This window comes from Ciconia boyciana, chromosome 15 (assembly GCF_034638445.1).
Source record: "Ciconia boyciana chromosome 15, ASM3463844v1, whole genome shotgun sequence".
In the NCBI taxonomy this organism is placed as follows: domain Eukaryota; kingdom Metazoa; phylum Chordata; class Aves; order Ciconiiformes; family Ciconiidae; genus Ciconia; species Ciconia boyciana.
The window spans coordinates 15,335,647-15,347,950 of record NC_132948.1 but is presented as its reverse complement, the minus strand read 5'-3'; the positions used below and the strand labels follow the sequence as shown (position 1 = coordinate 15,347,950).

The window sequence follows — 12,304 nt, the reverse complement described above, 5'->3', positions numbered from 1 at the left end:
CAGAAAGGTCTGAATATTACTCTTTGTTATTTTAAAGGAGTTAGAATGTAGCTGTACTGCTCTAGTAATGTAGCTATTTAAGCATTGTCTTCACTAACTTTTTCTTTGCATTTAAAAAAAAAAAAGAAAATGTCCTTAAACTCATTTAAGTTTTTACTAATAAATTTCAGTAAACAATCAATAGCTCATTAAAAGCTTCTATCCATGTCAGTGTACCCACCTGCACTGCAATTAGTGGGGTGCTCCTTAGGTAACTATGACTGAAGGACAGAAGTCTGTCTTGAGGAATGGAATTTTCAAAGGTTTGTGGACTTGACCCGAACTCTTCTTACCCAACAACGTTAAGGGCATAGTCTCCTAGGGACAAAGTTGGGGTTAAAAAAAAACAAACCCAAAAAACCCCACTTTTATCTGTCTTATCAGGTGGATTGATTTAAAATATTTAAAATCTAGCCAGCTACATAGAACAATACTCCAGAATTCATCACCAGAAAGCCAATTTAAATGGACAAGGACATGTAGAAGGCTCTGAGCAGTGTAGCTGGTTGATAACAGTTAATGACAGTGGCTTATTTTGCCTGATTAGGTTAATGGTCAAGATGTTGCTGCCAGTAGGCAAACAGTTACTGTAGAAATTACAGCATAAATTCTTGGAAATAGCTGTTAGATTTTGTACAGCTACAAGCACAAAACAGGGTTTAATACAAACATTAAAAAAAAAAAATCTGACTGCTTGTTGTAATGAGAAACTGAATCACAAATTTTAGGTATCTGCAGACTGTAGCAAAGGTAGTTCTGGTCTCCACGCTTCAACAACAAATTCCTTTTCTATGTATGTGGCTGCTTTTAGGGAGAGCCGAGGTTTGGTAATCTTTTGTGCTTATTCATTTGGATTGTGGTGAGAAATACAGGGTACCTCTAAAGAGAAAGCTCCTTGTCATCAAATGTTGCCTTGCTGTGTTTTTTGAGAGTAAAATCAGAGGCACAAATAAATTATTATTAATATAGCTAAACTGGAAAAGACTAGACTGCAAAAATGGTATAACTCTGTTGTACCTTTTTCATAATTTAGCAAACCAGAGGTTAAAAGTAACTGCTGAAAATATGGATTAGAGTAAAACTGTGAAACAAAGTACTGAATATTGGCACAGAGGAGTGCGTAAGCACAGCCTAGCATAAGATGCATGCCTGCTGTAGGCTCCTGTTTAGGAATGGGGCATGTGTTTTATGGCATACCTGCAGATAAAGATTAGCTCAGGAGTCACTTAAATTGTATTAAAATTTGTGAAATTTGTAATGACAACTGTGAATCACCAGAATATCTTTTCCAATTAAATTGACACCCCCCCACCCCCAAACATTATTTAGTGAATGTGTAGATACTAGGCTGCTAGAAGTGGTCCACAGGGACTGGTCTGTAAACACCTGATTGTTATAGCTTTTAAATCTTAAACTTATTACATAACCTCCTTATTACAGATTTCATTAGTTTCATGACATGTAAAGCTTGAAGGATTAAAGTTGCTTTACAGAAATAAACTCAACAATATCATGATTACAAGTTATTTTGTGCTTAGGTTATGTAATACCCTAATGTCTCTATTAGTGTTGTGTTCTGGAGGAAAAAAGGCTTTATTTCACCTGATTTCACACTACTGTGTACACTGTGTTAATAACAGTGATGAAAAATCTCTAATTCAGTTAATGTTAGTAAACTTAAAGCAATGATGCTCTGAAGTTGGTTTTGGGGTTTTTTTGTGGTTGTGTGTTGTTTTGGGGGGGTTTCCCCCCTAATAAAACAGTCAGAAGTGGTCCAGAAGAGTTGTTGAGGAATGGTTGGGTTATTTTATTATGAGTTACACACTTAGGAGACTCTTACTATCTGAAAGGACGTTGTATTTATTTTATCACCCGATATACATCTTTGATACGTAGTTTAATGACCTCACTTATTTTTGAAGCAAAATGAAAGCTGGCAATAGGATGAATAAGCAAATTATAATGAGATTCATGATGAATTTGCTGATAGCATTTGCTTCTGTCCCTCAAACTGTGTGGGATAAGATAATTATGAAGTTATTTTTTGCATAGTACATAAGTTAATTTTCTTTGCTCTAGAGCTTAATAAGTTGTTTGGGGTTTTTTTTTGTATGTATAGGAATATATGGATTGAGTAATTCTTTGTTGGATACACCATGGAAGAAACTTCAATATGGGAAGCAGCTTTTCACAGAAGTGGTCAAGAGAAGTCAAGACCTTACCAAAGAAGACTTGGTGCAGGAGCTTCTTACAGTGATGAATAATCAAGAGCCGTAAGAACATGATAGCCAGAGGTTCCTCCAAATGGGATATGACCAGTTTAAAAATTGCATGTAGAAACTATTTTGACAGAAAAGAAACTTTTGCCTTATATTAATTGACTAAAGCTGAGTAATGAAGGGCAAAAGTAGTGTTCTTTCTCTCCACAGAGACTGACTTTCAACAATATTGATTTTCAAGCAGCAAACAGTAAACATTATTACTGCAGTCTTAGTACTCATAGACTGTACGCTGATTTCTCTGTGCCCTTTTCTTTTAAAGATTGCACTTCTCTTAGTAATGGTAATGAGTGCAAGACAAGGAATGTGTAAGAGTAAGCACTTGTTTACATGAGCGGGTTTGTGTTAGTTGCTGCTAGCTATTCTGTATTGCTACCCAGAGTAGACACAGAGGGTGGAGAAGTGAGCTATTTTCAAAGTAGAACCAGCTGCTTTCCTCGAAAGTGCAATTATTTTAGGCTAAATGGGGGAAGGAGATAAGGGAGTATTTGCACAGTTCAGCTGTAGGCCTCTGGTCAAGGGAGTTCCCAAGGGATGAGTTTGAGTACCTAAGCAAGGTTCCTGCACTCGCTACTGGCTACGCAGTGAACCTGAGCCCATAAGCTAGATGTTTAGAAGTAAAGGAAATTGATACCATTTAAATATCCAGACATGGAGCAGGATAAAGGAGGAGCTGTGAATCTAAATTTATATCGTTGCTCATCAAACAGTAACTTTCATGTTTAGCCTGATTTTTAGCTGTCTAGGCAGTGGTTTGTGTTGAAGCAAAGCTGTTTCTGGTATAGAGATCTAACTTTTTCAGTCAATTTTAATGCCAACATTAATGTGTGTGGCATTTTTCAGTGGTTCCAAATAAATGTTTACGTGAGAACTCAGACATCTGAGCAATGAGTAGTAATTGGGAAGTCTGCTAAGCCATCTTAATTACTTTTTTCATCTGATATCAGATCAAGTGATTTTTCAAAAAATTGTTATACTTTACCTTTTACTAGTAAAAAGACAAAGGTATAAGATACAATACAGTCCAAATGATCTTCCCTTAATGTTCAGTAATTCAGGATGATCTCATCTGAAATCATCTGACTATAAAATGTAAATATTTACTTACAAAAAGCAATATTTAATACTAAGACTGTAATCTTTCCAAAGCACACTGCAAGATGAAATGATCTTTTCATAATAAATATGAACACATGGATATGCACTAGCTTTGAACTTTCTTAAAATCTTATTGCATATTACTTTATGATCACTTTGTGTGTGTTACAGGAATTAAGTGGGTACAATGGTTGGTGGTGGAGTATGAGATAGAAGCTGACAGTTCTCACGGGCTGAAGTGCCTTCTCTATTACATCGTGATATGCTCCAGCCATGTACCCAATACGGGAGTGAGAAGAGCTTAGGTGCTCTGTTCACACTAGAATTGCACCTATTCTTGCTTCTCCCTGAAACACCCACAGGTCCTCTTCTCCACCACAACAACAAAGAAAATGATCCCAGTTAGATGTAAAGGTCAGTTACAGCATAACAAATTGCACAATCTCCTCTACAGATCAGGATGAGCTCTGAAAATGGGGTTGAATTGATCAGTCTGTTTTGTTCTGCCCTTTTCCCCAACATTCACTGTACAGCTGATAGGCTGCTGAATTCTTATTTTATAGGTACAACTGGGTCTGTGCTAGGGGGCAGAAATGGGATTATTTCTTGAAGATGGAAGAAGCTTAAAAATCAAACACAAAAACCTGCTATAATAATAGTTAAATTGGACTTTGATAAATAAAATCGGAATCTCCAATTATTGAAATAGGAAGCTGTACTTATGGCTAGCATTTGAGAATATGTTCTTGTGACATGAATGGAAAGCCAGGGATGTAGGGTTGCTGCAGGAACCTTTGTGACCTTAGCATCTCTTCTGTGGGATGCTGATACTTGTTTAATTACAATAAATGAATGCTTTATAATAAAATTATCTTTCTAAATATCTTTCAAGCTTTGATAGGAATATATGTCAAGAAGTTTGGGCACAAGCTCACCTTGTCCTTTGCTGCATCTTCACAAATTTTATTTTAAGGATTGTCCTAGGTATTTTCCAGGTATTCCAAATAAGATCGAAGGAAGCAGAGAAGTCTCTTCGACACAAAAAGAACTCCTGGAGTCTAACTGGAAAAATGCTCATTTATGCTATGTGCCTCAAATTACTTGATCATTAATGTTTTAATTGAAACGAAAATAAAGGCAGACAAAGAATAACAAGGAAAGTGTAAAACTTGTCAAGATATGAAAAAATTTCTTGAACTGAGACAAAAGTTCAAGACCTTGAAATAATTTCTATGGGAAAGAGCTTACAAGCTGTTTTATCTTTGGTTTTCCTCATACTTGAGTTTTGAACACAATTCACGCTTTTGTACTTTTTGAAAAGTGATTGTTATTTATCAACCACTCAGTCAACACAGCTTGGTTCAAGAGCGATAAATGTGTTAATATTGGAGAATTACATTTTTTTTCTTATTACTTTACTACTTTTTTTCAGTCAATTACCAGACCCTGCGATTGAAGACCAAGGGAAGGATTATATACGTCCTATATTGAACAAGTATGCAGCTGTATGTGTTCGTTGCCCAGGTTATGGAACAAGGTAAAAAATTCATAGTCAGAAATAGATATGTACTGGATCAAAGCATATCTCAAATCAAAATTATGCTGCTATAAGTTTTAACTATCTAGTGACTGCTTTAAATTTGTTCAGATATTAATCAAGTGTAATTCAGTAAAGTATTTTCTTGCTCAACACTTCCTTACTCAGTATTCTGGTGTCTTAGATGAGCTACTGATGAGCATTTTAAGCATGCATTGTGGTTCATCTTTGGTGGGGAGTGTGACATAGCTTCAGTTCATCCAAGACAAGATAATACAGTTCTCCTGGTTCCCCAGTGTAGCAGCAGATCTGACCATCTCTAATTTTGATCTTATCAAAACTTGAAAAGCTTTGAAATTATGTTTTTAGTAGAAAAACACAATTACCTTCTATATCTGAGGAAGTGCAGAACACGTTTCTCTTCCAAGAGCAAGAATAGTTTCATCTGCATAGCTAACTGAGAGATTTCTTTAGGCATGTCATTGTAATATGCAGCTGCCATTTTCATACATTAAGAACCTATTACTCTTCTTCAGAAGAACATGTATTTCCACTTCTCCCCTAACTGATGCTGCTGTTTTTACTGAGATATTCTCACTTTCTGCTCAGACTATTCTACCAAATCTGCAAGAAGAATAGAATAATGCAGTGCATCTTGCATTTAATCCTCGCTGGGACAAAATGATAGGTGAACCCTGTTGGTACTGGCAGGGAATTGCTACTCTAAAAGACTGCCAACAATTTTGTCAGATTGGTCTCTGGCATAGTCAGCCATAGCATTTCCACTGTAGAGGTATGAATTGATAAGCAGAGAGCACTCACTTCTGTAAGTATTTTAAGTTGGTATTCTGAGAGAGAAACCATTGCAACAACTGAGTGTCTATAAAATGTATTCTAAGAACATTTTAAATATAGGATAACGAAGACTTAAAATGGTAAAGAAGCATCTTCCTCCCCTTGCTTCACATGTTGCAGTCTAGCTATTTCAAAGAGAAACAAGGATAACTCAGTAGAAATACTGACCTCTTACTGGTGAATTAACACTATATTTCAAGTCTTCCCTGCTACTATAGTTGTACGCTCACACTTATCTTTCCCTTAGCAACATGGCTTAGTGACTAGAGATTGTTAATTAGGCCTCACCATATTCTTCTGAGGAAATTAAGCACTTTTTTATGTGAATGAACAACTGTGAAATGACTTGGGGAAGGCCACCACATCAGGATGGTGGAAGACTCCTGTCAGTCATCTCTCTGGCAGGGTACTGCAGTGTCTGCAGAGAAATGACAGCTTACACATGACAAAGTGGCATAGATTAGTGAATGGAATCTGCTTTTCATGAAAACAAGTTTCCTCTTTGGACGGTTCCTAGAGAGAGAAGAGTTTTTCTGTGACTGTGTATCAGTATTCTATGATAATAGTTAATGATGTTGAAATCTTAATGGACAATTGATTTGAAAGGAAAGAATGAAAGAGTACTATTGATATGAATAACCCATCAGGGTATGTGTAGGCTGTGAAGAAAAACTTGGTTGTATGCTACTTCTGACTGAAACACTTGGCACTAAAAAAAGTTTAACCTTTTATCATACTCTCTGTAAATGAGCAGCTTTGTGTGTCAGCTGCTGCAAGTGCAACAGGGAATCAGAGCAGTGGAGTGATGGAAGAGGGGACTGAAAATGCCCATTTGAACTTGCCAGGACGATTTCTGCCCTGCTAGTGTGGTGATGATGTCATCAAGAAAAAAAAAAGAGTTAAAACCTTTGGGGATGAAGGATGGGACCCCGCAAATTTATATAACAGGTACAAGGCTTAACCTTCTACCCTTATGTTGTTTCAGGACTAACACGGTCATTCTCATTGATTCAGAAGGACGGGTTACTTTCACAGAGCGCAACATGATCAATGCAGATGTCAACCAGTGGAAAACAAGCACCTATGAATTCAGACTGCACACTTAACAACTTTCCATTTGAATGGTTTGTAATAAAAGCAATGAGAGAACAAGCCATTAAGCTCTAGTAAATGTTTTATGCCAGCCTCCACAAGCTAAAAATAGCAAGGAAAGCAAAAGTTTAAAAAAACTGGTAGCATACCCTATCAGGCTCACAAATCCTTTGGATAAAACCAAAAGAAGAAACTGTTTTTACATTAAGTAACAACTTACAATCAGAAATAAATTTTTAAATACCACCCTGCCTGCAGGGCAAGGCCATCTTTGCCCAAGACAAAGTCATTGCTTTTTTGTGGGTGTTTTGTTTTGTCTTTTTTTTTTTAAAGATGTTTTAAGAGGACTCTTAAACATGTCCTCAGTTCAGAGGAGGGGAAACATTTGCTGCTTTTATTGTTCTACCTGAAGGGTTTACCACACTTTGCTTTCCCTTCAACATATGCTTTTAAGACTGTATACTTGATGCCAATGTGCTTTAAATGCATGTATGTTTTCTTTGTAGTATTAACTGCCTTAGTTAAACTTTTCAGCAGTGCTGTGGTGCAATGTTCTACCTGGGGAGGGCAGAGCAGGGGGGATTCTTTACATTTGTTTTCCTACAGGTAGTACAGCAATATATCTTATTTCTAAACTTGATTTGAGAGTAGATAGGAAATTAAGTTCAGTCTCTGTTCAGCTTTACTTGGTAGAAACTAAAAAAAATCATGGGAGCAGACTTGCTTATCTTTGACCGGAATAAAATTATGTGTATTGGGACATCTTGTTTCCTGATAGTCTAATTAGCAGTATTGTTTTTCATCTTTTCTTCCCCAGCAGGCAGGTAAGGAATAAGTATCTGTTTGCAAACAGAAGCTGAATATGAAGTTTACATATATCAGCTGTTTTATACATGTGCAATTTTGGCTTCATTTCTTTATTGGTATAATATGTCAAAACCTGGAGTGACTGCTCATAGATTTTTAGTAAAAACAGCTACTTGTTTTAAGGTGACATTATTGCAGTCTTTATATTGCTGAAAAAGTTGGGTATTAAGATGCACTTCATACATTCTAACATCTGTGAATTAAAAAGCTATTTAAATGCATGCTTTTTTCAATTATTCAGTGCCAGTGTAGGTGATGGAATATTCTAGCTAATATCAAGATATTTTAAAACCCTAAGTTATTTTGCTGCTACTGGTGCTCTGTTTTGACTTATTTTGAATGCTGAATGTTAAGTTAGTAATGGATCACTGCTATTTTTTTCTATATATATGCTGAATGTATTCTTTTTACAAGCCTCTGATTATTACAAAGTAGCAAGATTTCTGATGCTGCTTAAGGATGTGCAGCTATTCTTCTGCACTCAAGCTTTGTGTGTTGAGCATTCTCACGTGTGTGTGCTTGTGTCTGTCTGTAATGAAGGAAGCAGTAAATTAGACTTGCCATTGAGGTGAAGTACTGTAAACGGCCATTCCCAGATCTCTAATTGCCAGGAGGTGCTAAAGCAGCATTTAGTCAGATATTTCCTTTGTATTTGCATATTTAAATAGCTTCTAGGTACCAGGACTGCTTGCATGACTAGGCACAGCTTGTTCATTCAGTACGATGTAAGTGACTTTTTGACCACCTTGACTGCAAGACAGTCAATATGGTCTTGTTGGGTTGTAGGCAGTTTCAAACTCGGAGCCTTCCAGACTGTCTTTCTGAGCCGTAGGAAATGGTTAGTCCTTTTTTATATATGGTTTAAACAGACATCAAAAATTTGTATGAATAAAAATGTTACCGTTATTTTTAGATGCAAAGAAATAGCCATAGCTGTCTTAAATTTGAATTTGACGAGTGCATGTTTAAAAACAAAACTTGGCTTTGATGGCTTGCTCTTACTGACAGTTTGCATATCAAATTTTTTTATCTTAAGAAAAAAATTGCCAGTGTGTATTTGAACAGGATGTTATCTTTTGAAAGCATCACCTAAATGGCAAGCAAAAGGCTTGCATGCCATTTCTTGCTAAAAGCATTTAAACCCTAGTTTTTATAGTAGTTCTGTAAAAATGAAAATTTATTCTTATTTTTTATGTATAGGCAAAAGAAAAGCAAGTCAGAGCTTAGATGTCAAAACAGATGATAGTAGCATATTTTGCTTTGCTTGAATCAAAATTCCTAAATATGGGATGTGCTTTTTCTGACAATTAAAATAAAACAGTAAAGAAGCAAAACCTCTAATGTTATTTTTTTATTATGTCAGAATAGTTAAAATGAGCTTTTTTAACTTCTTTTGAAGCTTACGAGTTTTGCCATTGGCTTCAGTGGAAACAGGATCAGGACTGCAGTGCAGATATCAGCAAATGGTGCTTGTCCATAGAAATGATCAGGTATTCATGAAGTGCACAATTTACTGTGTGCTAATTGTATTTGCAATGAATCCACTAGAAAAGGTAAACTGTAGTTAAAGTTAACAAAGAAAGTATATTTATTTTTATAAAAGTGTTTTTAAAAATAAAAGGAGGTTTTAAATATCAGTTTTTTAAAGGATATAAAGGAAAAAAGTACATATAGGAAACTATTGCATGACATTTTACTAAGTTTGCTTATATATAACATCTTTTCAAAGTCATAAATTTGCAAGAGATTTTTGCTTCCTGTCTCTTTTCTATCAAAATGGTAGTAGAAGAAATTTTAAGATATCTGTAAAAAACTGATTATATTTTTTGCTTAAAATAGTTTCATAATTGTTTACATGTGTGTTCAAAACTAGAATCAGAATAAAGTCAATCTGCTGACCAGGCTTTGTCAACATTAATAGATTGTGCATTTTTGCACATATGTTTAATGTTAATTTGTCTGTAACTTTGTGTGATAAGATGAAGTAAAATCTTTCATGAGGTATTAGAAATGAAAGAGCTTTAAGTTAAGTCCATTTCTGGTACTTAATTCTTTTTTAAGAGTGCTGTATTCTTCTGGCGGTTTTGTTTGGTTTTTGTTGTGTTGTGCATGTTGGTTTTTTAAATTCTGTGCTGTTGTATGGTTACACTTGTCTCATCCAGGTAAGAAATTGGAAAATATTTCTTTAAAGCTAATAATCGAGGTTTGGGGCATTTTGCTTTGTTTTTCAGGTTAGTAAACAGAATGTATTGACTGGAATGTTCCCAGACCAAGTAATCAGTCACAGTAATCAAATCTCTAAAATACCCTCCAACTTCTGACAACCAATATGTGCCCACCACCTCTCCTCCCAAAAGCAAATGTCCTCTTGTTACTAGCCCTGGCTGAATTCCACTCCAAGCACAGCAAGATCAGGTAGAAAACAGAGGTTCTCAAACGCTGAATGTCTGAAACAATGTCTCTGAGCATCCCTCTGCCTGCCATGACCTCAGGGTACTTGGAATCTGCTTTCTCCCTTGCAGACTGGAGTGGATCCTTCAAATCTTAATACCAGAATGTGCCAAGCAAGCCCTTAAAGGAAGAGGGACTGGCATACTTGTGCCTACAAAATGGTGGAGCTATCTCGGAGCTAGTTTTAGCTTCACAAGCAGTGACCTTTTCAAACTGACAGTCACTTTGAGAAGACAAGCAACTGGTACTGTCATTGTTAAGGTGGCAACCCAAATGAAATGTAGGGGAATTCCCAAGATCTGCAAAAAAACCTTTATTAACTCATGAGCCTCTAAAGTTATTACTGCCAATTCTTGTCTATGGAACAAGATAAATTTGGTCTGGATTACTGGTCTTGAAGTTAGGTGGTTCCATCAAACGTTTGTGGCAAGAGAAGTTATTAATTATCAGAGACCTTGAAAATTAGTATAATGATAAATATATGTTAAAAGTCCTTTGAGGGGCTCAGGTTCCCCCCCAAAAATGGAAATAATCACAGCAGAGATACAGTACAGATAATGCGAAGGAAAGAGCAAAACCAATGCTTCCGTAGTGAAAAGACAGAGCCTCACAAAATGCTACTGAAGGGCAAGCATCCAGGTTCACTGTGGAAAACGTCTGGATCTTGGGCCCACCTGAGACTCTCTTGTTATACTAAGTTGAGACTACCTTCATGTTCTGCCATACCTGGATGTTGCGGTGGAGATGTAATTGTCTCATCTCCCTGTTATCGGTGGCTTTAATTAAATACTGGCCACAGTATGGGGTCAGTATTTCAGTAAATACATTCTTAACAGACCACAGAATCAATTAGGCCTTTGGAGGTTCTTGGTACATCCAAAGCCTAACTGATATTTATTGTTACAAATGAAATATACCAAAGCTTAATATTAAGACAAAATATTGCTAAGACTTGGAGCACTGTTTTCATGTTATCGTAAGGAATTAAGTATTTCATTGACTCATTTTGAAATTACTGAGCAGTAATAAGTCAACAATTAAAGCATCTTACACTTCAAATTTAGCTTGAACTTAAATAATGTACATTTATGGCTTAGCAAGCATCCCTATTTATATGGAATATTAGCTACTAGAAATTAGTTTGATATCATTCAGATTAATGTAATAGAACATTGCTAATGTTCTTAATCTGATTCATTTTCTGCAGAGAAGTCTTGTTGGCAGCTATTGAGGATTTAGGAAATGGTCTTGACTTGGTGAAAATAGAATCTGTATTGTAATCAACTGGAAGGGCAATAGAATAAACTGTGAGAATTACACAACCCATCAGTGTGGCTCATGCTGTGAAATGTAAGTTAAGGTGAACAGAGTGAAGCAAATGTTGAATGTATAAAATGAATATATTCAAGTAACTCTCTTTGGAACATCCTCCATCAAGAACTTAGAAACTGAATGAAAAAGCAGTATCAGATTAAAGTACTCAAATTTACCGTATCTTTTAAAACAGAAGACATAAGGACTGAACTTAGGATCATAGATGAGGGAGAAAAATAATAATGTAAACTTTTATATTAAGTAGGATAGGCAAGAATTACAATCTATTTACGTCATACACAACATGAATGAGAGAAAATCAATTTCTCTGCTGAGTCATATTAAATTTTTGTGACTTTGTACTAGAAAGAGTAAAGGAAAAAAACAAATGCAAACTAAAAAAGGATCAGAAGTTGGAGAAATGAAGGGGAGGAGAAGGCCATACTGAATTTAGCAGAGAACAAATATGATGAAGAAAATCCGTTGCTTTGAAAGATGTTCTGAAGATTATCCAAAAAAGCTTGAATGAAAAAGGAGTGGGAATTTTACAAGTAGGCAAAGATGGACAGTGTAGCTTTAAGACGTCCAGGCTACATCAGGAATATTTACGGGCACTCTATTGAGACCTTTATTCTGAACATGAAGTTTTGTGTGGCCTAATTAAGCCACTGTTTTATAGAGAGAGATATAAATATATAAAAGATTTATAAATTATATATAGAATACAATATATGTTTACATACATAAAATATATTTACAAATAATTTGGTGG

General features: G+C 35.7%; 1 protein-coding gene across 4 annotated transcripts in view; it reads left to right on the top strand.

The window, feature by feature from the left end:
- TANGO2 (transport and golgi organization 2 homolog) overlaps positions 1 to 9,972 on the top strand; it is a 42,992-nt gene extending 33,020 nt beyond the window's left edge. The window contains exons 7-11 of one of the 4 annotated variants that reach the window (XR_012045204.1): positions 2,159 to 2,312; positions 3,588 to 3,830; positions 4,849 to 4,953; positions 6,794 to 6,932; positions 9,167 to 9,972. Coding sequence is in view for 3 of the 4 variants with exons in the window: in XM_072879725.1 (XP_072735826.1) it covers positions 2,159 to 2,312; positions 4,849 to 4,953; positions 6,794 to 6,914 (380 nt within the window). In the remaining variant the exon portion in view is untranslated. Of the gene's footprint in view, positions 1 to 2,158; positions 2,313 to 3,587; positions 3,831 to 4,848; positions 4,954 to 6,793 lie in introns of all 4 variants that reach the window. The other 3 variants (XM_072879725.1, XM_072879724.1, XM_072879723.1) reach the window with 3 other exon arrangements.
- The last annotated feature ends 2,332 nt before the right edge of the window (positions 9,973 to 12,304 follow it).